Raw genomic sequence first — 24,491 nt, forward strand, 5'->3', positions numbered from 1 at the left:
ATGCTTAACATTTTCTCAATTAAAAAATGTTTAAAACATTAGGCCACACCATATGTATATGCTAGAAAATGTTTGAGGCAATATAGGTTAAAAAAAAGGAAGAAGAAGCAGAAGGCAAATGTATACACACGGATAATCACATTGCTTAGTTACACTGCCTCTTGGTTTGATTGTAAATACATTGATATACTTGATATATTTAAACTTGATTTAATTTTATATTTGCAATTATGATAGAGTCTTTTTTTGTTATTAGAAAACTTTGTTCTGTTTTGAAATTGAAATTCAGCATTCTATGGAATTCTTACAAAAGTCAGAGCCCTTGTTGGAAAAAAATGGCCAAGAGCAGACAATGTCACACTTTCTCTAAATACATTCAGTTTCCTGCAGCCCATCCATGGGTCCCCCATTAAAAACTTCAAACCTGCTGTGATACATTTGTCCAAAGGGAGTCTCTGCTATTCTGTTGCTCACCCCAGGTGGGATATGTCCTTGATGCAGGCCCCTGCAAATTCTTTCTGTCTTCTCTGGACCGCATTTAACATCAGAAGGGCAAGAATTCATTCCATATTTCTGTTCCTGGCACTCACACACTACACACTCTAATTGTTGTAATGGTTACTTCTTTCTGTCTTATTTGAGGACTTATTCCAGACCTACCTTCTCAAAAAACCTTTGAAGAGTCCAGGTTAAAGACTTTCTGTTTGTAGAAATCACCTCCCCAGAGTTTCACCTTTTCAGCCCCTTGGGAGATTCTTTGATTTTTCCTTGTTCCTTTCTTCTTTTTTTTTTTTTTTGATAGTATCTGGGCCATTCTACTTGTCCCCAGCCAGGCTTTTCATGCATTTCCCTAAGGATGTGTTAGGAAAACTGGAAACTTAAATACTGCCCTTGTGGGGATGCCAGGGCTTGGTTATATGACCCCAACATCCCCAACACCAGCATTTATGCATGTCCTCCTATTGTCTATCTCAAAGGTCAAAGGAGTCATAAGTGCCTTTGTTACTCCTAGAATTTGTGAATTCCAATTGCATTTTTCTCTTTTTTTTTTTTTTTTTTTTTGTTTCTTTGGAGAAATCAGTTCTAATTCACAGGAACCTCAACAGATTTGGGAACAGCAAGGTGGATGAAAGATGTTTTATATTGTATTTTAAAATTACTTCACTTACCATTGCTCATTTTGTGATGGGGCTAAGGTGACGAACTTGTTCTTTTCATTAACAGAACTTAAAAATCTAGCGGGGACAAGAAAGAAAATATGTGCCACAAATTTACAAAACACTATCATTACCATATCAATGTAACTGTGCTAGGGAGAGCACATAGAAGGTTATCTTAAGGATCTGGGGAAAGTTCTTAGAGCGGTATTTAAGCTGAGAATTGAATAATAGAAGAGTAAGGAATATAGTATTTTTTATAAATAATTCCATGCAGAGAAAAAAACAAAAAACAAACCAACCAAAGAAAAACATGAGCACTAGTCAGGGGCTAAGAAAAAATATGATGAATTTAAGCAAAAAAATTATATTAAATTTATACTAAGAATTATAGCATCTCTGGAACAATTCATGAAAGAAAGCTAAACACAAAATGAATCTGTGGTAGCAGGTTCTGATCATATAGGGTCTTACAATTCATGTAAGGAGTTTCGACTTTACCCAAATGACATGAGTATGAAATAAGTGATAGGGCCACACATATAATCAGGTAATCTGGTTAAAGGCATGAGGAGCACATTAGAAAAGAGGTAGAACAAGTAAGGAGAATCAAGCTACAGTAATCCATGTGATAAGTGTGTTGGTGTGGATGTTATGGGGTGTTATCAGTAGAGTTGGATAAAAGTGGATGAAAGAGAGATTCTGTGACTTAGAAGGAATAGAGGGGCACCTGGATGACTCAGTTGATGGTCCAACTTTGGCTCTGGTCATGATCTTGCGGTTCATGGGTTTGAGCCCCACATCAGGCTTGGTGCTGACAGTTCAGAGCCTGGAGCCTGCTTCACAATCTGTGCCTCCCTCTCCCTCTCCCTCTGCCCCTCCCCTGCTCATGCTCTATCTCTCTCTCAAAAATAAATAAACATTAAAAAAAAAAAGACTAGAACTTAGTGATCAGTTGTATGTGTTATACTGTATGTGGTAGATTAAGGAGAAAGAATAGTGAATAATGACCTCTGCATTTCTGATTTTAGCTGATAAAGGGTGATTTCATTTACTAACAGGGATCACAGAAATAGAATGATTCTGTTCATTAATCAACAGTTGTTTTTTGATTGATTCTTTTGTGCTAAACAATGTTTTACACACTAGATTTGGAAAAGGGATAAAAGGAATCCATCCAGTTTAGGGCATTCTGTGTCTGTAAGCAGTGAGGCAGAGATGTCTCCTAGGCAGTTATATATGTCTCTACTCAGGACCTTAGCTTCCTCACTGTAGAATGAGGATGATAGGTCTGTGAAAAGAATTGTTGTGAAAATTTAATAAATACACCTAAGAATGATATTAAATGAGTTACTTTACATTGATGTTTAGCACAAATCATGGCAAATATTAAGACCCTGATAAAAGGTAGTTTTATTTTTTTTCCCTTTCCAGAAGGGTGAAGAGCCTTGCATGGATTGAAAATGAGGCAAAAGAATATACAATATTGACAAGAGAGTCTCTGAAGAGCCAGACCATAGACTCAAGCTAAGGTACAAAGTCAATGAAAATAGAAGGTATGGGAAAAGAAAAGATAATGTTCTGGAGGTCTCAATTTTTTCAGGGGAATGCTATATTGGGAATAATCAAAGGAGAAAGCTGGAAGGAGTGTCATCATTTTCAAAGGTATTTCACATTCTTTGTAATAATCTCCTTATTAGCTACATACTGCATCACATAACAGAATCATATTTGATAATCTCCCACTTTCTGATTATTCTTCTTCCTAAATTTTGAGTAATAATTGTCCAAATATTGTTATTCATTTTTGTTAATGTCAATAATGTTAATAGTAATAAAACTGTCTTATATTTATTATACATGATAAAATTAAAACACATATACATATGCATGCCAGTAGCATGATATACTCTCTGAAATCCTTGGAAAAAAACTCTTAGGAGGTGCATTTTGTTATTCCTAATGGCTAAATGATGTAACCATGGCTCAGAGATTCAGTGATCAGCTCAAGGTCACAAACATTGTCAAAGAAGGAGACAGGAGTAAAGCTGCTGTTTTATCAAAGGCCACACTATCTACCATAGCATACCATTTTTTTTAATAAGTTTTCTCTATTCTTTTTGTTTGTTTATTTTTGAGAGAGAGACAGAGACAGAGAGATAGAGGTTGAGCAGGGGAGGGGAAGAGAGAGAGGGAGACACAGAATCCGAAGCAGGCTCCAGGCTCCGAGCTGTCAGCACAGAGCCTGACATGGGGCTCAAACTCTTGAACTGTGAGATCATGACCCGAGCTGAAGTTGAACGCTTAACTGACTGAGCCACCCAGATGCCCCGTTTTCTTTATTCTTAAAGATAAAATGGCATAAGTATCGGTATCAAAAAGAATGATAATGGTTAAACTTTTAGCCTTTTTTTAAAAGTTTTTTTTAACATTTATTTATTTTTGAAAGAGAGAGAGAGAGAGAAAGTGAACAGGGAGAGGGGCAGAAACAGGGGCATCTGAAGAGACAGAGAATCTGAAGCAGGTTCTGCACTGACAGCAGACAGCCTGATGCAAGGCTTGAACTCAGGAACCATGAGACTATGACTTGAGCCAAAGTCAGACACTCAAACTGGTTTATATATACACAGTGGAATATTATTCAGCCATTAAAAAAGAATAAAATCTTTCCATTTGCAACAACACGGATGGATCTAGAAAGTATAAAGCTAAGTGCAATAAGCCAGTAGGATAAAGACAAATACCCTATCATCTCATTCATATATGGAATTTAAGAAACTAAACAAATGAGCAAAGGGAAAAAAAAGAGAGAAATGAAGAAACGGGCTCTTAACTATAAGGAACAAAGTGATGGTTACCAGAGGGGAGGTGGGTGGGAAGATGAGGGTAATAGGAGATGGGGATTAAAGAGTACACTTATCATGATGAAAAAAATAATAGGGCACCTGTGTGGCCCATTCAGTTGAGCTTCCAACGCTTGATTTCGGCTCAGGCCTCATGGTCTCATGGTTTGTGGGATCGAGCCCCACATCAAGCCCTATGCTGACTGCTTGGGATTCAACCTCTCTCTCTCTCTCTCTCTGCTCCTCCCTTGCTCATGCTCTGCCTCTCTCAAAATAAACTTAAAAAAAGGAAAAAAATAATGAAATGATAAAAAATTAAAAAATAAAGTTAGAAAAAAATGATTTTTTGCACTTGTTCTTAAAATCTAACTCGAGGAGCTAATCTCCAGGTGCATGTAAGTGTCAACATTTTCAGTTCCAGTGGTCCCCTAAAGAAATCTGTGGCCAGAAATATGAGAAACTATGCCCCAGCCCTATGGTAACTTATTTAAACCCTTGTAAAAACAAAACCAAACAAACAAACTTTTCATTTTCTAATGTATCCTTGCTGTTTGCTCCCAGAGGTATCAACTCTTGATTTTCATGTTTGTATCTGCATCTGATTCTCCATCTCTAACCCACTGTTTCCTATCGTAACTTATGTATTACCTCATCTTGATTATTTTGTCTGGGCTACTGATTTGGAAATGGCTTGTATTTTTCTTCTTGGGCACACTCCAGTGAACATCACTGGGTAGAAATGCTGATCTATCATTTTTTTCTCCCTGGGTGAGAATGCAAAGACCCATGTGTTCTATGAGCTTCTTCTATGTGTCAACTGCTTCGGTTTGTTTTTATTGTCCTGTATCTTCTTACCTTTCAGCAAATGCTCATACAGGCCTACCTTTTAGTGTGATAATTTGCAATTAGGCAAAAAGATACACATTAAAAATTGTTTTTGGGCACCTGGGTGGCTCAGTCGGTTGAGTGTCCGACTTCGGCTCAGGTCGTGATCTCACAGTTCATGGGTTTGAGCCCCTTGTGGGGCTCTGTGCTGACAGCTCAGAGCCTGGAGCCTGTTTCAGGTTCTGTGTCTCCCTCTCTCTCTGTGTGTGTCTCCTACTGTCCTTTCTTAAAAGCTCAGTGCTACAACATAGAATATTTCCTTTGGTTGTTTTAATAGGTCAAACTTCATTATTTGGATTCCTACTCATCCTCAAATTCCCACAATATTTTTCAAAGATGCATTTTATGCAGAATCAGCAATCATTTTGGGAGTTAATGACACTCACAGATTTTATATTTGTTTCTTCCCAAACTTTTCTTTCATATGTTTTTCTAAAATTCTACTAATTTTAGATCCTAAATATATCTTATATTTATCCACTAAATTTATCTTCACTTTAATAATTTTAACTGCTGGTATCTCTCCCTCTCTGAAATTGTCACAGTATCTTTTTTATTTTCTTGTGCACCTCTTGCCTTACTGAAATCTACATCATACCTGAGTATATAAGTTGCAAACATCACTGAAATCATGTCACACTCTCACTTAGATATATTCAGTAGCTTCTTGTAACTCTCTGAGTAGACACCCAAATCCTAGCCATTGCCAACAGGATGCTACTGATTTGACCTTTTCCCTGTCTGCCCTCTCGCTAGAGCTATTGCTCTCTTTGAGCCAGCCACATTCCCAGAAGTTTCCATGATCCATTCCAATGACAGCCTCCTCACATACTATTTCCTGTCTATTTTCACAAGCTAATTTCTAACCCACCCTCAAGTCTCAGTTGAAGACACACTCCTCAGGGAACCTTTCCTTTAGCTCAGTCTGGATGTGATCCTTTTGGGACACACACTCTCAAAATAATTCTTCCTTTACATGTTCTCACTAGTCACAGAGATAATCTTAAATTTAGGTTTCTTTGACTTTTGACCCCCCCCCCTCCAGTGGGTTGGATCTAGATCAGGCAATGTTTTGTATTGATTTCCTTGCAGTTAAACCATTGTTGTTTAGCATCATTCCTGTCTCATGCCTTAAAATATCAGCCAAACAAATGACTGAATATTACTATTACCACCTTGAAAACAGAATCAATGAGGACTGATTTAAACTTCTTAATTTTCTCCAAATATTAACCTATTATAAAACAGAATATACAAAAAAAACCTATGCAAAAAATGAGAAAATATATTTAAAAACCTGGAACCAAGGAGGTCTTTATCATATGGCCCCGAAATCTCAATAAAGTGAATAAAAATGAAGTTATGTGTGTATATAAAATTTTAAATTCTATACATAAAAGACAAATAGAAACTGGGATATATATTTAATATAAATGGCTCACTAGGTTCATTTATAATTAGTTCCCACAAATAAATTACAAAATTATGAACTCCCTAATAGGAAAATGACAAAAGAAATGATCAGAGAAGTCCAAAGTAAGCCATGCAAATGGCTACCACAAATTGTTGATGCTTTTTAACATGAAAATTAATTGCATGTACAAAAACCATAATATCAGAACTGCACTTAATTTTCCAGACAGATTAAAACTTTTTCTATCCTCTACTTAGAACTTAAAGAGAAGAACACAGAATGACAAGGAAACAAATCAACTCCTAAACTTAACAAGTGGCAAATCTATAAATTCAAGGGCTGATAAGCTTCCTAAATGGCATTGTATCTTTAAAGAAATAGAGGCTTTTAAGACTTAGTGGAATTCCACAGCCCTCTGTTCAGAGAAACGTCAGATCCCTACCATCTGCTCTGGGCAATCACCCACCTCAGAGTTTAACTTCCAAATCTATGTTTGGATAGAAGACAGAGAAAACCATATTAAATTTGCTTGGTCTTGATGCTATAGATGACAGGATTCATTAAAGGAGGGAAGAGGAAGTAGAAATAGCTCATTATTACGTGGACCACTGGTGGCACATTCTTCCCAAACCTGTGGATGAATGACGGACCAACCACAGTGACATAGAAGATGAGAACAGAGCCAATGTGGGAGATACAAGTATTGAGGGCCTTGGTTCTCTCTTAACCAGAGGCTATGCCCATGACAGTCTTAAGAATTAGGATATAGGAAAAAAGGGTGATCAGAGAATCTAGGAAGATTGTTAAAAGAACCAAAATTACAGAGTAAAGTCTATTGGAAGTTATGTCAGCACAGGCCAGTTTCATGACTTCTTGATGAAGACAGAAAGCATGGGAGAGAACATGAGAGTGACAATATGGAAATGAGAAAAAGCTGCAGGATTACAGGGATGATGGATATGAAACCCCTCATAAAAGCTCCCATCCCTAAAGTTACAACACGAGTATTGGTGAGAATGGAAGTGTATTTCAAGGGATTGTGGAGGGCAATAAAATGGTCATAGGCCATGGCAAGTAAGATACCCGATTCCATGATGGAAAGGGAGTGAATGAAGTAGGCCTGCAGGAAGCAGGCTCCGTGGCTCATCTTCCGGTGATTCATCCACAAGACACCCATCACAGTTGGCATCGTGGTCAATGTCACCATCAGATCTGTGCCTGCCAGCATGGCAAGGAAATAATACATGGGTTCATGGAGGCTGTGGTCATCCTTGATGAGGTAGAGGAGAGTACCATTGCCAAGAAGCACAGAGATGTAGACAGCAAAGAAGGGGATGGAGATCCAGTGATGAGCAGCTTCCAGACCTGGGGAGCCAGTCAGCAAAAAGGGGCAGCTCTAATATTGGGCCACATAGTATGTCCACAGATGGAGAGCAACTTTCTAGAAACCTTTAAACCAGGAACCTGGACATTTTAGTGGTATTTTATTACAGAAGCCTCAGTCACAACCTTCATACTTGGAGGTAATTAATCGGTGTGATAAACGTAACTCCACAGGTATTTTCCTTTTCCTCCACATGAATAGTGGAAGTTTGCAGGTTATAGTTAGATAAGGAATGTTAGTCTGTCTCTAATTAGAAAAAAAATTAGGTTAATAGTTAAAATTTTCTCAAATTAAAAGAAATATTTTCATTCATTTTTCTTACAATATCAGGTCCTCCTATTGTGTGTATGCTTAATATTTTCCTCCAGTAACAGTGTATAACAACAAAAAAAAGATAAGTAAGTACAAGTGGCCAAAAATCTTACTTAGTTGCTTTCTTGCTATGTTTGCTAAGTTTCTGGACACATTTAACTTTGATTTTGCATTTATCTTTCAAATTCATGATAAATACATACTTTTTTTTCCAGAAAAGCTTGGCTTTGTTTGTTTTTGAAATTGAACGTTCACACATTTCATTCACACACAGTCACCACCATCACTTCTGATTGCTTTCTTGCTTGAACAGATATCCCTTTTTGGAGGTTGACTACCGGAAGCTTGGTCCACAGACCAGCCACAACTAACAAGCATAGGGACTTGTTAGACATGTGGCCTTAGACTGACTGTACCTCCAACCCACTGAACCAAAATTTGCATTTGATCACCATCCCTAAGTGATTCAGGTGCACTGTAATATCTGAGAATCACTGCTCTCAACATTTCATATTTATTCCATCTTTGGAGACATGTGCTTTTGGATTCTTCTACCTGGCTGGTTTCTTTGTTCCTTCCAAATATCCTCATACATTTTTTTCATAGCTCCTTAATTCACTGGTTCTCTTGTTTTTCCAAAATATTTTGACATAATTGAATGTTCATATTCTTTCTCTATGTCTCCTCTTACCTCTTAGCTCCTGTTTCGTTGACGCTTGATATCTGATGAGCTGTTGCTTATGGGACTGGTCACATTACAATGTTCCTACAGCCTAAAGGTGTCAGTCATTTCTACTACATCCACTTTCTTGGTGGACACAGCCCCAGATACAGCACCTATTACATTTTATCCTGCAGTCTTCCTTTACCAAAAATTCAGAAGTGGAATACTTCCTCATAAAATGTCCTTAGTATCAAAAATAAATGAGAATCAGGACAATTCACAAAGAACATAACTCTTGTATAAAAAAATGCTCTGAAGTTACATTTGTGTGGGCATGGTACTCATTGAGATAGAAATCACCAACCCTAGGTGTTCCCTAAAATTAAAGCACATAAAGTCATAACAGAGGTTTATATTACTATTATTGTACCAATGTTCTACTCCTGAAAGTTTGCTGAGGTTTAAAAACAGGGGTGAGAAACCAATATATAAGAGGCAGAGAAAGGTAGTTGTGAGAGGTAGTAAATTAGAGACACCTGTTCTACAGGGAAAAAAAACAACAAAAACAAAAACCCATAAAGTCCTGAATTTATTTAAGGAAAGGAATTCAGAATGATTAAACTGTATTTCCAGACTGCAAGCTTCTCCTTGAAAATTAATTAGGTCTTCTCAAAGATGGATAATGAAATGTCCAAGACCAACAAGGACATAAGTTCTTACTATTTTTATGATCAGAAAAATGTTTGAGAAACAAGGAGACTGTATTTCTCTTAATAGCTAGGCTTGGATCAGAAAAATAACAAGATATAGAGAAATCTGTGATAGCTCTAAGAACTTAAAAAGCAGGACATGTTCCTGAGCCTTTGGAATAAAGAGAAAATCTGCCCAGGATGAAAAGAGGACTCTGATACTTATCCAGGAGCAGGTTGGGGGGAGGGTTCTAGGAGCACAAGATATAGTCATCAAACTGAAGCCACTATAGACAGTTTCCTCAGGGCTGGCACCATACTACATGCACCTTCCCAAGCCTACATTATGTAGCAAAATTTCCAAAATCATGGCTTGGCTGCATATGGGTTTATTTATTGACAAATGTTGAGAAAATTACATCAGATGCAGAAGAACTGGATAGAGATAGGAAAGCTATGGTCTTGAAATTGAGCAGCAGTTCCCAACTCAGAACATGTATTTTCTTTAGTGACTTCCTAAGGTTCTGGAGGACCTGTCTTATCAATATCTGATGAATTGTCACTCAAAGGGCACCATACATATGAAGGTATAGACAGCCAGTAGAAGCACCATTCCTTAGCATCATCTGGGACGAGTGGAAAGATGAGTATTTTGAATGTGCACAGAATTAGTAATCACACGCCACACGATCATTGTACCTATGTTGAATGCTGAGAAAATCATTAAATAAGTGCAGTCTCTGTCCTGAAGAATCTAACAATACACACCAGCAGAGTGTATAACTGGACTTGATCTCTGTGTGGTGTTATGCAAAGTATTGCCAATTAATGTTTCAACAGGGTCCATAATGATGAAAAGATATAGATAATCTACCAACCTGATTTTCAGGTTATGATGTTTTTCTAGGTAAATAGGATTCCTAGACTTGTAACAACACACACACACACACACACACACACACACACACCCATAGAAACAGCCCAAAGTGCTCAGTCTGAGAGCATAACTTGATTCTAAGTGGATATAGGGGAGGGAAAGAAGCCCTTCATTATTTCCTTTTGAGGTCCACATATCTTTCCTCTCCATTGTTTGCTCCTGCACCTGAGCCCTCTCTGCTTCTGGTCATGATGATGCGGTTCATGGGATTGAGCCCCACATGGGGCTCTGCACTTACAGTGCATCAGGTTCTAATCATGTAGGGTCTTACAAATCATGTAAGGAGTTGTGACTTCACCCTGAGAGCAATGAATGTGAAATAAAGGGGCAGGGGTCAAGATCAGATAATCTCTCTTGTAATTGTACTTTGGTTAAAGTATGAAGGACACATTGAAAAGGAGAAAGAGTGAGTGAGGAGAGTGTAGGATACAACTACAATAATCCAGGAGAGAAACAGTGTTGGTGTGGATGTGATGAGGTATTGTCAGTAGGGCTGCGTAGAAGTGGAAGGGAGAAGGATTGTATGGCTTAGAAAGAGGAAATGCTGGTGGGGTGCCAGGGTGGCTCAGTAGGGTAAGCGCCTGACTTTGGCTCAGGTCATGATCTCGTGGTTTGTGAGTTTGAGTTCTGCATTGGGTTTTGTGCTAACAGCTCAAAGCCTGGAGCCTGCTTCAGATTCTGTCTCCCTCTCTCTCTGCCCCTCCCCTGCTCATACTCTGTCTCTCTCTCTCTCTCTCTCAAAAATAAATAAACATTAAAAGAATTTTTTTTAAAGAAAGAGGAGAGGTTGGTGACTGAAGGCAGTAGATTAAGGAGAGAGAATTGTTAAAGATGGTATCTGCATTTCTGATTTTATCTGGGTGGAGATATTAAAATAGGGATCACAGAAGAGACCGACTTTATTTAGTAATCAACAGTTATTTGTTATTTGACTCTTTTGCACTAAGCACTGTTTTACATACTGGATTTGGAGAAAGAATGAAGAGAATCATTCAGTTGAGGGCTTTGTGTGTCTATAAGCAGTCAGGTAAAAATGTCTCCTAAGCAGTTATACATGTGCATCTTGAGTTTAAAAAACAAATATGAGAGTAGGAGGAAGGACCTTAGAATGATCAATAATCAGATCAGATTGGAAACTGTTTCAAGTTACTAGAAGTAGTGATTAAGAGCATGGGCCCTGAAGTATGAGCGTAGGTATGAGCCCAAAGCTACTTCTTACAAGTTCTGTGTCTTTAACACTGGAGCTTCCTCATCTGTAAAATGGGGATGGTGGACGTAGTTGAAACAGTTTTCGTGAATGTTAGTAAAGAATGATGGTCAAAACTGTGTAAGTTAACTTTATATATATATATATATATTGGCACAAGTCCTGGAAAATGTTCAGATCTACATAAGGGTTAATTCTGCTTTGTTTTGTTAAGTTTTCTCAGAAGAGTATAAAAGAATGAAATGTCTAGGATCAATTTAAAATAAATCCAAACAGGGACACCTATGTGGCTCAGTAAGTTAAGCTTCTGACTTTAGTTCAGGTCACGATCTCACAGTTCATGAGTTCAAGCCCCAAGTCAGACTCTGTGCTGACAGCTCAGAGCCTGGAGTCTGCTTTGGATTCTGTGTTTCTCTCTCTGCCCCTCCCCTGCTCATGCTCTGTCTCTCTCTGTCTCTCAAAAATAGATAAACATTAAAAACGTAGATTAATTAAATTAAATTAAATAAACCCAAGCAAACAAACAAACAAAACATATAGGATAGTGATATAAGAGCCTCCAAAGAACTGAAAATAAAACCATCTAGGTTGTCAAGGCAAATGAAGACAAGAAGGAATCAGAAATAAAAGTGTCAGTGGACTGGATACCCTGTGTCGTCCCAGGAGAAAATGACATTGGGAGTGACCCAGGGAGAAGCTTGAAGGAGCATCATTTCCAAAAGCTGTTTAAAACATATAATTATTATTCTTATTAGCTATGTATTTCATCATATGAAAGAATCATTATATATTTAATGATTTCCTACTCGCTGAAGTGTTCTTCCCTCCTATTTGAGTGTTGACAGGTCAAAATTTTCAGATGTTTGGCTTCGGCAAACTAATATAATTAATACTAACATAATTAATTATTGATACTAATACTAAGACAATACTAATAAAATTAATAGGACATATGAGTGCCAATAGCCTGCATTTTGTTATTCTTAACTGACAGATAATAAGGCTCAGAGATTAAATGACTTGTTTAAGATCACGAAGGTTGTAAGTGAAGGAGGCAAGAGGAGAGGTGCTTTTTTCTTCAAAGACCACATTCTTTCTGCCATACTGTGCTTTTTTAATTTCAACAAATTTTCCATACTTCCTAAGAATAAACTGATGCTTACTAAATTCAAAGATATTACATGATTACAGTTTTAGCATATTTAAATGTAATAGTGTGTTCCATACCTCTAGATATACCCCATCCATGTTATCTGAGCAAGTTTGAGAACAAGTATATATTGTAAAAGTTAGAATATAATTTTATACATAATAATAAGGTGAAGTAAAATTGGTAACTATTTCTATGAAATGTTGAATTTTTAAGATGTTTTTGCTTAGATAGATGATAAAAATAAAGATCATGCTTATTACATCTTGTTTACATAGTGTATAAATATGGAATTACTTTGTCTATTTCATTGTTTTTATTTGAATTCATTTCTAGGCATCACTCTATTAGAGATACTTATTATGTTATACTTACTTATGTCACCATTGTCTTGATTTTTTTAAATGTATCTTTTCCCTTGCTTTTAAATTCTTGTTTTATATTTTTATTTTTAATTTTTGAACTGCTTGGACTACACAGACTTATTATTCTTTTCTCTTTCATAGAATTAATGGGAAAAACCTAGTTAAAATGAAGAAAAAAGCTAGGTGAATTAAGAATGAGAGCAAACTGGGATGCCTGGGTGGCTCAGTCAGCTAAGCATCCGACTTCAGCTCAGGTCATGATCTCACAGCTTGTGAGTTCAAGTCCCATGTCGGGCTCTGTGCTGACAGCTCGGAGCCTGGAGCCTCCTTCAGATTCTGGGTCTCCCTCTCTCTACTCCTCCCCCACTCACACTCTATCCTGTGTCCCTCAAGAATAAATAAACATTAAAGAAATTTTAAAAAGGAGAGCAAACAATGATAGAAGACCTAAATCAATGATTTTCTTTTTTGTTGTTTATTTATTTATTTATTTAAAGAGAGAGCACACACAGAGAAGGGGCAGAGAGAGAGGGAGAGAAAGAATCCCAAGCAGGCTCTGCCACGGTCAACACAAAGCCCAAGGCAAGGCTTGATCCCATGACTGTGAGATGATGACCTGAGCTGAAATCAAGAGTTAGACACTAGAGGCGCCTGGGTGGCTCGGTCGGTTAAGTGTCCGACTTCGGCTCGGGTCATGATCTCATGGTCCGTGAGTTCGAGCCCCGCGTCAGGCTCTGTGCTGACTGCTCAGAGCCTGGAGCCTGTTTCAGATTCTGTGTCTCCCTCTCTCTCTGCCCCTCCCCTGTTCATGCTCTGTCTCTCTCTGTCTCAAAAATAAGTAAACATTAAAAAAAATTTTTTTTAAAAAAAGTTGGACACTTAAGTGACTGAACCACCCAAGTGCCCCTAAGTCAATGATTTTTCAAAGGTTATTTTATAAATAGCCATCTTCAAAGGAGAAATAAATTATTTTACAAGAGAATCTGTTGGTTACAGGAAATTACTCTGGGGATCCTGACAATTCCTTTTCCAGTAAATAAATAAATAAACAAATAAATGTATGTCATGGACTAATTATTGATTGAATACATTAGCATTTTATTTGCCAACACAATTTTCTATAATTTTGCTGAATGTACACATTCTCCCTAACCCTCTTTACCTCATGATGAACTAATAAAATATAGCTTCTCTTCCTGTATTGCTCATGGACAGATTCTCATCATGTTTACCCCTGTATGGAATAAAATGCCTGGGAAGCCCTGGGAGAGCTTTCTTTAAATATCTTAAATGTTTTAAGTCTGGAAAATTACAATATTTCTTGAAAATAGTTCATTTCACTACCATCCCCTCAATCCAGAAAAAAAAAAAAAGACAAAATGTTGCCCCTGCATACATATTGGAATGCTTCCTTGACTAGTATCCCTTTTCCATTAGGCATATGTTGAGGTTCTGAAGTGCATATCACAGAAAAAAACTTCAGGTGTCCAAGAAATGGAACTTTATTTTATTGCAGTGGTTTGAATTCCTCAGCCCATAAGTTTGAAGACACCACATATTATCAACTCAGAGCTTTCTCATTAATCCATTGTGGGCATCTAGCTATGCTGACACTGCTGGAATCCAAGCGCTTGTTTGGCCATGGGTTGTTTTGGTGGCAAGACCTCTCTTAGTCTGAATATCTTATTCTCATTTCCTTCCAATCCACTTTAGTGACATGCAGTACCTTTAGGGTTTTCTAAGACCCTCTGTCATCTCTGATGCACTCTCAAGCACACAAGAAATTTTTAACTGTTTTCCACAAAGTGTTGGGAAACTCTTTCAAGCTATTTTATTCCCCTATCATCGTATAGACTCTGCAGCCATTTCAAATATCATTGATCTCAGTTAACCATGAAGACAAATAATTCTGACAGACTAAAAAATGACAGTATACAGCAAACCAACCTACCAAACAAAGCACCAGGACTAAGGTCAATGTCCCTGGGAGTATGATGGGGGCAAGGGGTGAAGAATCAGCATGATGAGTCTGTGTCATTTAAATGACAGGAATGCTGGTCCCTTTGACTGTGAGCCACATTGGCTTTGTATAGTCCATGCTCCCAAGAAACACATCCCACAGTGGGGACAGACTCCAAGGTAAATAGATCAGAATCAAATTCTATGCAAAGAGAGAAGGCGATTGATGCCATTCCTTATCTGCTTGGTCTTAATACTATAGATGATTGGATTCATAAATGGGGGGAAGAGGAAGTAAATATAGCTCATGATAATATGAACTACATGTGGCACATATTTCCCAAATCGATGAATAAGGGTCAACCCAGTAACAGTAACATAAAAAACCAGAACACAGCTAATATGGGAGACACAAGTGTTTAGAGCCTTAGCCTGCTCCTTACCTGAGGCAATCCCCATGACAGTATTAAGGATTAGAATATAAGAGATCAGGATAAGCACAGAGTCCAAGAAGCCAGTTAATGAGACCAGCACTATAGGATAGAGTCTATTGAAGGTGATGTCAGCACAGGCCAGTTTGATCACATCCTGGTGTAGGCAGAAAGCATGAGAGAGAACATGGGATCCACAGTAGGGAAATCCAGAGAGGGTGATGATTACGGGCACAATAAGTATAAATCCCCTCATTAGAACCCCCAGACCTATCTTCACCACCCTAGCATTGGTGAGGAAGGAGGTGTATCTCAGGGGACTGTGGATGGCAATGAAACGATCATAGGCCATAACAAGCAAGACTCCAGACTCCACAATAGAGAGTGAATGGATTAGATAGGCCTGAAAGTAGCAGGCTCCTTGGCTGATTGCCCTGTGACCAAGCCACAGAACACCAAGCACGGTGGGCATTGTTGTCAAAGTCACTCCAAGGTCTGTGGCTGCCAACAGAGCCACAAAGTAGTACATCGGCTGGTGGAGAGTGTGGTCTTCTCTGATAAGGTAGAGGATGGTGCCATTGCCAAGGAGTATGGAGACATAAATGACAAAGAAAGAGATGGAAATCCAAGGATGAAATATCCCCAGACCTGGAAAGCCAGTCAGTAGAAAAGGGGCAGCACTGATGTTGGACCACATGGTGGATCCCTGAGAAGAAACAAAAAAGTTCTCTCTAGACCAACCCTGTGCAGTAGGAATATAATTTGAGCCATATGTGTGATTTTACATATTCTAGTAGTCACATTAAAAAGAATAAAAAAAGGGGCACCTGGGTAGCTCAGTCGGTTAAGCGTCTGACTTCAGCTCAGGTCATGATCTCGCGGTCCATGAGTTTGAGCCCCGCGTCGGGCTCTGTGCTGACAGCTCAGAGCCTGGAGCCTTTTTCCGATTCTGTGTCTCCCTCTCTCTCTGCCCCTCCCCTGTTCATGCTTGGTCTCTCTCTGTCTCAAAAATAAATAAACAAAAAAAATTTAAAAAGAATAAAAAGGAAAAAGTCAAAAGTAATTTTAATACTACATCGTATTTAATCCACCATCTCTAAAATGCAGTCCATCTATATCTGTATCTTTGTCCATCTCTGTTTCTGTCATCTAGTTTATTCTCCTCTCTATGGTGAACATATTTTATAGTGTAGGAAAGAAGTCAGTCTTTTCATTTTGGATCCGCCATTCACAATATGTGTCCACTGATTCTCCAAATAGAAATTGGTGATACCTACCTATATGAGGGACTTGACTTGGCATTAAGGACACAAACCTCATGGTCTTGTCACAAAAATAAGCTCTTTTTCGATGATACCATATATACTTGAATTATAGCTCACACTATAATAATTTGTGTGGGTAAGTATATTATGCAACCACACAGGACCAACTCACTCAGGAAACCCCTGAGAGGGGTGCCTGAAGCTTGTCCAGGTACCTCCTAACCCCATGGGACTGTTATATTACTAAACTTTTTGCTTCAAGGAAGCATTGCTTTTGGTGCTGAAGACAACAGATGGAAACTTAGAAGTGACTATTTCTTTTCAATTCCTAAATTCTACCTGAGGTAATCATATTTAGCTCATTAAAATGAAATAAGCTATTATTAAAAGAAGATGCAGGGTGGACCTAATCTAATCATACCCTTAAAAGCAAAGATTTTTCACAGACTAGTGATGGAATGAAAACCCAAGTATTTCAAAGTTTGAGAAGAATGTGACAGATAGTTGCTAGTTGGAAGATGTAAGGGACCACATAGGGAGGAATTCAGGCAGCTTCTAGGAGCAGAGAGAGATCCCAGCTGACAGCCTGTAAAAAATTAGGGACATCAGACTTATCGCCATAAGGAAATATATTCTGCCAACAACATGAATTAGTTTGGAAGTGGATTCTTCCCTAGAACCTTCATACAAGACCGCAGCCCGGCCACTGCCTTGACTATAGCTTCAGGACACCCTAACAGAGACCCAGGCAAGCCTACCAGACTGTGGCCTAGAGGACTGTGGTATTATAAACAAGTCTTGTGTTAAGCAGCTGTTTGTGGGAATTTGCTGCACAGCGATAGAATATGAAAACAGTAGCATTAAATATTAAACTAATATATAAAATCTATGAAAGTTAATGTGTCAATTAGACAATCTAAAACAAATTGCCCCGTGGCAAAGTCCTATAAAGCCTCAGTGGCTAACATTACACAGTTACTTTTCCACTCATATACGTGGTTCAGTTCATTTCATTTGGCTGTGGTTGGGCACATCTGGTGATTTCTGCCTCTCTTGCACTTGCACCTAACATTCAGCTGGATGTAATCTCCATCCTGTCATCTTCCTATTCCCTCCTCCTTATGTCCATTACAGTTTGTGCGTGTGTGTGTTTAAATCTTATTCCTCACTTTGCTCTCTCCCTGTAGCTAAGTCCCATATGTCTCTTCTGCATCACCCAGGCTCCTGCACAAAACTTAATGCAAAATGTTTTGTCTTTTACATCATATTACTAGCGTCTCAGACCTAGGGGCTCTAATTAACTCACCCAATTGAAACATGGATGTATTTTCAATCCAGTGCTAACATTGCTTTCTTTATTGACTGCTATGGGAATGTATCAGCCTTCCTGGAAGCAAAGACACATTTTGACATAGATTATCCGGTCATTAATGAAATTTTAGTAGTCTTATTTGTAACACAGTGATGCAACAACTGGCTGGTAAGCTGACATTAAACTGAGTTATGTATTGACATTGACTTCCAAATACTACTTACTGATATACTAATTGGCTAATGTGTAAGCTGATTGATCGAAGCACAGCCTTTACCAAACAAATGTCCAATTAAGAGTGACCAATAACTCACCAACACCCTGCATATGTGGTCACCCTCAGGCCCTCCAAACTCTAATATTTTCTCAAAGGTGGATATTCCTGACCAGTCCTGACTGGGTCTTACCCCCAGTGGAGCTCTTACACTGTGACCACCCCAAATCTTAAAGGAATGGCAATTCTTAAGGTTAGGCATAGAAGTAAGAACACACACACAGAGTTTTGTCCTATAACTGAGACTTCATCAAATTACTGAAGGCAAAAAGCACAAAGAAGAGGAAGGGGAGGACAGAAAGGCAACATAGGGAGATATGAGAGAAAGAAAACTGAACGTAGAGAATAGCATGAAGAGGAGGAAAAGATGTGATGTCAGAACCTGTGTATGTCATGATGGCCCTGCCCTGCACCTGTACTCCCAACAGCAGCCTCTTCCTCTTCCCACCTCTTCCAAAGAATATTCCTGTTGTAGGAAAAATAATATTGATAGCCCTGGGCTACCAAAAAGGTCTAGGTAGCAACCTGGATCTCTCGATTATGCGTATATGCACCCACGATTTAAAAATAAAACAAGACAAAACAAAAAAAGCACTGCATATCTCAGAGAGTCAGTATTTTCTAGGGAGTTTTTCTTTTTAGGGAACATTTCTGTTAGAATCTGTTACGCTGGACACAATCCATGGATACACATAGCTTTCCTCAGTTCTCTATTCACCATCTTGTAACATCTACGTGAAGGAAGAGTACTCCAAGAAGAGCAATCTTTATTTTCTTCCCTATTCTCTCCCTCTCATTCTCTCATGGTCACCCCAGCCTTACCTGGGGCACCAGGAATTAAGGGCAGAGGCAACTGTGGTCTTGATATAGAACCTGATGCAAATGTTATCTTTGAAGAGTGCTATTAGGACTAATTGGTAAAGTTATTTGTATAGGAAAATGCTTCCCCAGGGTCCCTTTGGCTGCTGAATAATTAGGGTTCTGAGATATCTTCTCCTGGCCTCCTCTGGGGAAGTAGGAGGACCCACAGAGCTGTGTCCTGTAACCCCACATTTTTGCTACAGACAGAAAGCAGGATTATAGCTTCTTCTAGCAGATGGAAGTTGTGCTGTCAAATCACCTTTGTCCTTTCTGATCTCTACCTGAACAGAGAAGATACCAACAAAACTGCATTTGCCTTTGTCATTCCTGAATCCAGGAACAAGGAATCTCATGAAATTTAAGTGAAGTTTGATAATTCCCTGACAATTACCTCCCCTTGGTTTCAAATGAGATGACTTATTATACAGTATTTCACACATGTATTCTTTTTTTATGTTTATTATTTTTTTTCTTTTAGAGAGAGAGGGACAGAGTGAGCATAAGTGGGGAAGAGACAGAGAGAGAAAGGCAGACACAGAATCTGAAGCAGGATCTAGGCTCTGGGCTGTCAGCACAGAGTGGGATGTGGGGCTCGAACTGACCAACTGCGAGATCATGACCTGAGCCAAAGTTGGATGCTTAACCAATTGAGCCACTTAGGCGCCCTTCACACGTGCATTCTTAAAGTGATATCATTTCACAAATGAGTGCAGTTACTGATGAATTCTTTTAAACAGTAGGCTTTTTATCTTTCTCTTAGTAAGTCTTATCCAGAGATAATAGTTCTTGCCTTCGGAATATAAGTCAAATAAAAAAAAATCTTCTTTTACTTTAAGTTATAAGGAATTTTACTTAAAATAAATTTTACTTTAAGTAATAATGAATAGTAATAATAATAAATAATAATGAACTGAAGTAGTGGAGATGGAGAAGGTGTTCTTTCCATCCTTAACTTCCCCTGATAATTTGTACTTGAGTAGAAAGGGCTGTAGTCACATTCTGGCATGGATAAGGATCTGATGAGCTCTCTTGTCTTGTCTTAGCCTCGTCTCCTAAATTTGTCCTGGAGTCTAGCCCAACTGCGAGAAATTAAAATGAGAACGGGTGCAATGTAGTGAACCATACAGGTCACAATTTAGCTTCTGACATTTCAGATTCAGTTAAGTTCCTCTTGAACTCTCCTCAGCCCATAAGTCTTTCTCAAAGTCAGTAGGATCTGAGAAGTCACAATTAGTAGGAGTCAGTCTCTGAGAATGATTTGAGTCTGAATTCCCTTTCCCTGAAAACTCTTTGCCAAGTGCAAACTTAAGGGTGACTTGATTTGGAAAATCATATTTTGAGCTGAAAATGAGGTCAAATAATGAGAACGTAAGACAAACAACAAGAATTCCAGCATTCTCTCTGTTTCATCAGTAGGAAGATTTACCCTCTCATCCATAGAACTTCACATCACTTGTGTATAACCATTTCTGGAAGCACCACTTCCTCTAGAACAGATGGAGGTCACTTGCTGCAAGACACCCCAGTCAGGATAACTTCCAACATGAGGCATAGGACAAGTCATTGGAGAATGGGAGCAGCTGTTAGCCTTTATCAACCAACACTCCAAACAGCCAGGTTTGAAGGCCCTGGGAGGAAGTGGATGGGGCACCATTTCCTTAAGTGGCCATTATGGCTCTGCTCTGCATGTGTTTTCCAAACCTTATTCATTCCTTTCATATTCCCTGCAATACTGCCTGTGAAGTACAGAATCCCAGAGGCATAATCTCTCTGATTTGGGAAGACTTCCCATCTCAGGTAGTGAAAGCCTTTCTTTGATGTAGTGTTTCCTGACAAAGGTCACACCATCAGTGCCTGTCTCTTGTGGGTCACAGAGCTCAACCTTCATGAGACTATGTGTTTTGAAGATATTGAGACAGCTTCATTAGCAAAAATATCTAACTTTCTGAGTTAAAATATTTTCCTCTGGCCTTACCTGGCAATGGATCTCAGCTCTGGCGTCATGCAGTTTTTAAGTCCTATTCCTACCCCATAATATTCATGATATATATGAAGGTAACATTCAGGCATTCTACAGATTCAGAGAAGTCTTTTTCTTCGGAATTTTTTCCTATTTGTTGATCAAGGAGCAAGAGAAAATAAAAGGGTAGGCATGGTAAGGAGATAATCAAGGACATAGTTCCAGCTGGAGTTTAGCTTTAGAAAGGAAAGAGTTGGTATTTGCCTGTGGTCTGCTTCCTGGGGAGCAGGGGCCATAATCTTGGTGAAGCAGTTCCAGTTGACTTGAGAATAATAACCTGAAGTAAGCAGCAAATGTGAGTGATGAGTAGCTAACACTCATAAGGGGCAAAGAGCAGGTACACAGTTCTGTAAAGTGATATGGACAAAGCACCAATCACATCAATAGCATCTTCTGTATATTTTTTCTCCTGACTCATCTACTTCCTTCTTTGCCCCAGTTGTAATGTAATGTAATGTAATGTAATGTAGACACAGCATCCACCCTGGGAGGATATTTTGACTTGAGTCACATTCTCTTCCCAACTCATCAGAAAATCTCAACCAAAATGTGCAAATCTATTCCTTCAATCCCTCAAGTTTTGTTCATAATAAAAGGATGGAGGAAAAAAAAAACATTTCTTCCATTCAGACAGACCAGTTAGCCATTGGTAAATGTTCTGGAGATGGTACCAACATCAGAGCTAACAGTGGAATAGTAAGATATGAATGAGGGCAAAGATGGAAGGGAACACTGACTATGTCTATTTCCTCTTTTTTATCCATTGTTCCTCTTATCACAAACTAGTTTTTCATAAGTTAGCAGTGCCTTGGGAAATAAATACAAGCTTATTTTTTTAATATTTTTTTAAATATTTATTTTTGAGAGACAGAACACAAGTGGGGAGGGGCAGAGAGAGAGGGAGACACAGAATTCAAAGCAGGCTCCAGGCTATGGGCTGTCAGCACACAGCCTGACATGGGGCTCGAACCCACCAACTGTGAGATCATGGCCTGAGCTGAAGTCAGACACTTAACTGACTGAGCCACCCACATTCCCCAAGCTTATAATTCTTGAGACAAATTCATGGTCATTTGATGGAGAGGGGAGGAATCAATGATATGGTTGGGATGTTAAGTGATTACAACACTGAGTGAGGAAGAATTCATACTTCTTTACTGGAAAGTTACAGAACATCAGTGGTCAGACACACAGGTTCCCACAATTTGTGTGAATATCTGTGGAGCAATTCATGGGAATGACATTGGATATAAACAGACCAAACTTTATTTCATGCAAACCAACTCATTATTTTATACCCTTATAACTCTTTTCCTATCTGCCACCTTTCTAAAACCCTAAAGGTACATATTATAAATACATTATAGACACAACTATAAACACCCATGGTGTTGTTATCACAAAAATTGAGTGGCAAACAGATATTAAATATACAATAATTTTCTTTAAGAAGAATTGCACAAACTAGATTAGACCAAAGACCTGAGCTTACAGAGGTACTATAGGGAAATTTTTAGCTCTACTTTAGCAATTATTTTACCAAGAGATTTGATCATGGGTGTTTGATATGAGATTTCTTTGCTCCACTGCCAAAACCCAGATTTCTTACATTTTGTGCGAGGGACTATGATGGTTAGCAAAAAGGCAAAGAAAGCCACTCCGGATCTGCTTGGTCTTGACACTATAGATTATAGGATTCATTAGTGGAGGGAAAAGAAAATATACATAGCTCATAGTGAGGTGGACAATATGTGGAACCTGCTTCCCAAACCGATGAATCAGAGACAATCCAATGACTGTGACATAGAAAACCAGGACACAGCAGATATGGGAGACACAGGTGTTGAAGGCCTTGGCCCTCTCTTCTTTGGAGGCAATTCTCAGGACACTCTTGAGTATCAATACATAGGAGATGAGGATGATCAGAGAATCCAGCACAAATATAAAGACTACAAGCACAACTGGATACAGCCGATTGAAGGTGGTGTCAGCACAGGCCAGTTTGATGACATCCTGGTGAAGGCAGAATGCATGAGAGAGGACATGGGAATGGCAATAGGGAAAAAAATAAAGGGGTACAATTGGAGGGATAACAGATACAAACCCCCTCAGCAGAACTCCCAGTCCAATTTTCAGCACTTGAGTATAAGTGAGTATGGAGGTATATCTAAGGGGGTTGCGAATGGCAATAAAACGATCATAAGCCATAGCAAGCAAAACACCAGACTCTACAAAGGCAAGTGAGTGTATAAAGTAGGCTTGAGAAAAACAGGCTACTTTCCCAATCTCCCTGTGATCCAACCAGAGGACTCTGAGCACCGTAGGCATCGTGGTCAAGGTCAGCCCTAAGTCTGTGGCTGCTAGCATGGCCAGGAAATAGTACATAGGTTCATGAAGATTGTGATCTTCCTTAATGAGAAGGAGGAGGGTGCTGTTGCCTAAAAGGACAGAGATGTAGATGAAAAAGAAGGGTGTGGAAATCCAGTGGTGAGCTGCCTCCAAGCCTGGGAAACCAGTCAACAGGAAGGAACTGGAATTGCCGTTCGGCCTCTCGTCGGGTTTATCCAAAGACATGTCTTTTTTTTCTGTTATTACCACAGAAATACAGCTCCACTTTCAAGGTATCCCTCCAACTATATCGTCTCAGAATTCTTTCTTAAAGGTAATAATGACATCAATATAAGCTATTGTTTCTCAAAACATATTCTCAAAACAAGTTGTATCTTCTGTGTTCTTAACTGCATATTCCTGGGACCATCCCTTAACTACTTAATTAAATCCTTGGTGTTTCATATGGTCATCTGCATTTTAACAGTCTCCCCAGGAAATGTTTAATCCATACTACATTTAGAAACCATCTATATCAACTATTCAGACTTCACAGAAAAAGCCCTATTTTGTGGATTTCAAGGAACCCAACCTTGACCTAACTATACTTGTCTTCATGGTGATTCCTAACTCACATTATCCTGTATATGTGTGACTTTGAATTCTCAACAAAAGTTCCAGGGGTCTAAGAGAAAAAAAAGGCATGGAAAGAAAAGCTGTACCACTACCACTGTTGCTAAGGAGCAGACAGATATGAGGAAGAGGTGCTGTGCCTTCCCAATTCATGGATCTGTGTTGGAAAAACAAACATTACATTTTAATTAGCCTCCCCCTGGATACTACATAACTTTTAAATATCACTACAATAGCCTAATTTTAAGTTAGATAATTATAGACCCTGGAGCTGGAATAAATACTTAGGCAAGCCAAGGACATGGCTCATTGACTTTGTCCTTCAGTTTGAAAAAAAAAATTATCTTATTTCCATGTAATTTCCTTCTCCCTCCCCATTATTTTTCTGTGGACCCACCCTA

At 38.7% G+C, this 24,491-nt stretch overlaps 2 protein-coding genes and 1 pseudogene across 2 annotated transcripts; all 3 read right to left on the bottom strand.

The window, feature by feature from the left end:
- Positions 1-6,818: 6,818 nt before the first annotated feature.
- LOC124505823 (olfactory receptor 51B2-like) lies at positions 6,819-7,712 on the bottom strand (annotated as a pseudogene).
- Positions 7,713-15,161: 7,449 nt separating this feature from the next.
- Positions 15,162-16,094, bottom strand: LOC124505769 (olfactory receptor 51B2-like). Its single transcript, XM_047071804.1, has one exon. It carries the CDS (start codon positions 16,092-16,094, stop codon positions 15,162-15,164), a length of 933 nt encoding a protein of 310 aa, XP_046927760.1.
- Positions 16,095-22,090: 5,996 nt separating this feature from the next.
- LOC124506265 (olfactory receptor 51B5-like) lies at positions 22,091-23,703 on the bottom strand. Its single transcript, XM_047072290.1, has one exon. It carries the CDS (start codon positions 23,701-23,703, stop codon positions 22,735-22,737), a length of 969 nt encoding a protein of 322 aa, XP_046928246.1. The 3' UTR covers positions 22,091-22,734.
- Positions 23,704-24,491: the final 788 nt, after the last annotated feature.

This window comes from Lynx rufus, unplaced genomic scaffold, assembly GCF_022079265.1.
Source record: "Lynx rufus isolate CCGP_SWC_20201006 ecotype Redwood Valley unplaced genomic scaffold, mLynRuf1.p SCAF_9, whole genome shotgun sequence".
Taxonomy (NCBI): domain Eukaryota; kingdom Metazoa; phylum Chordata; class Mammalia; order Carnivora; family Felidae; genus Lynx; species Lynx rufus.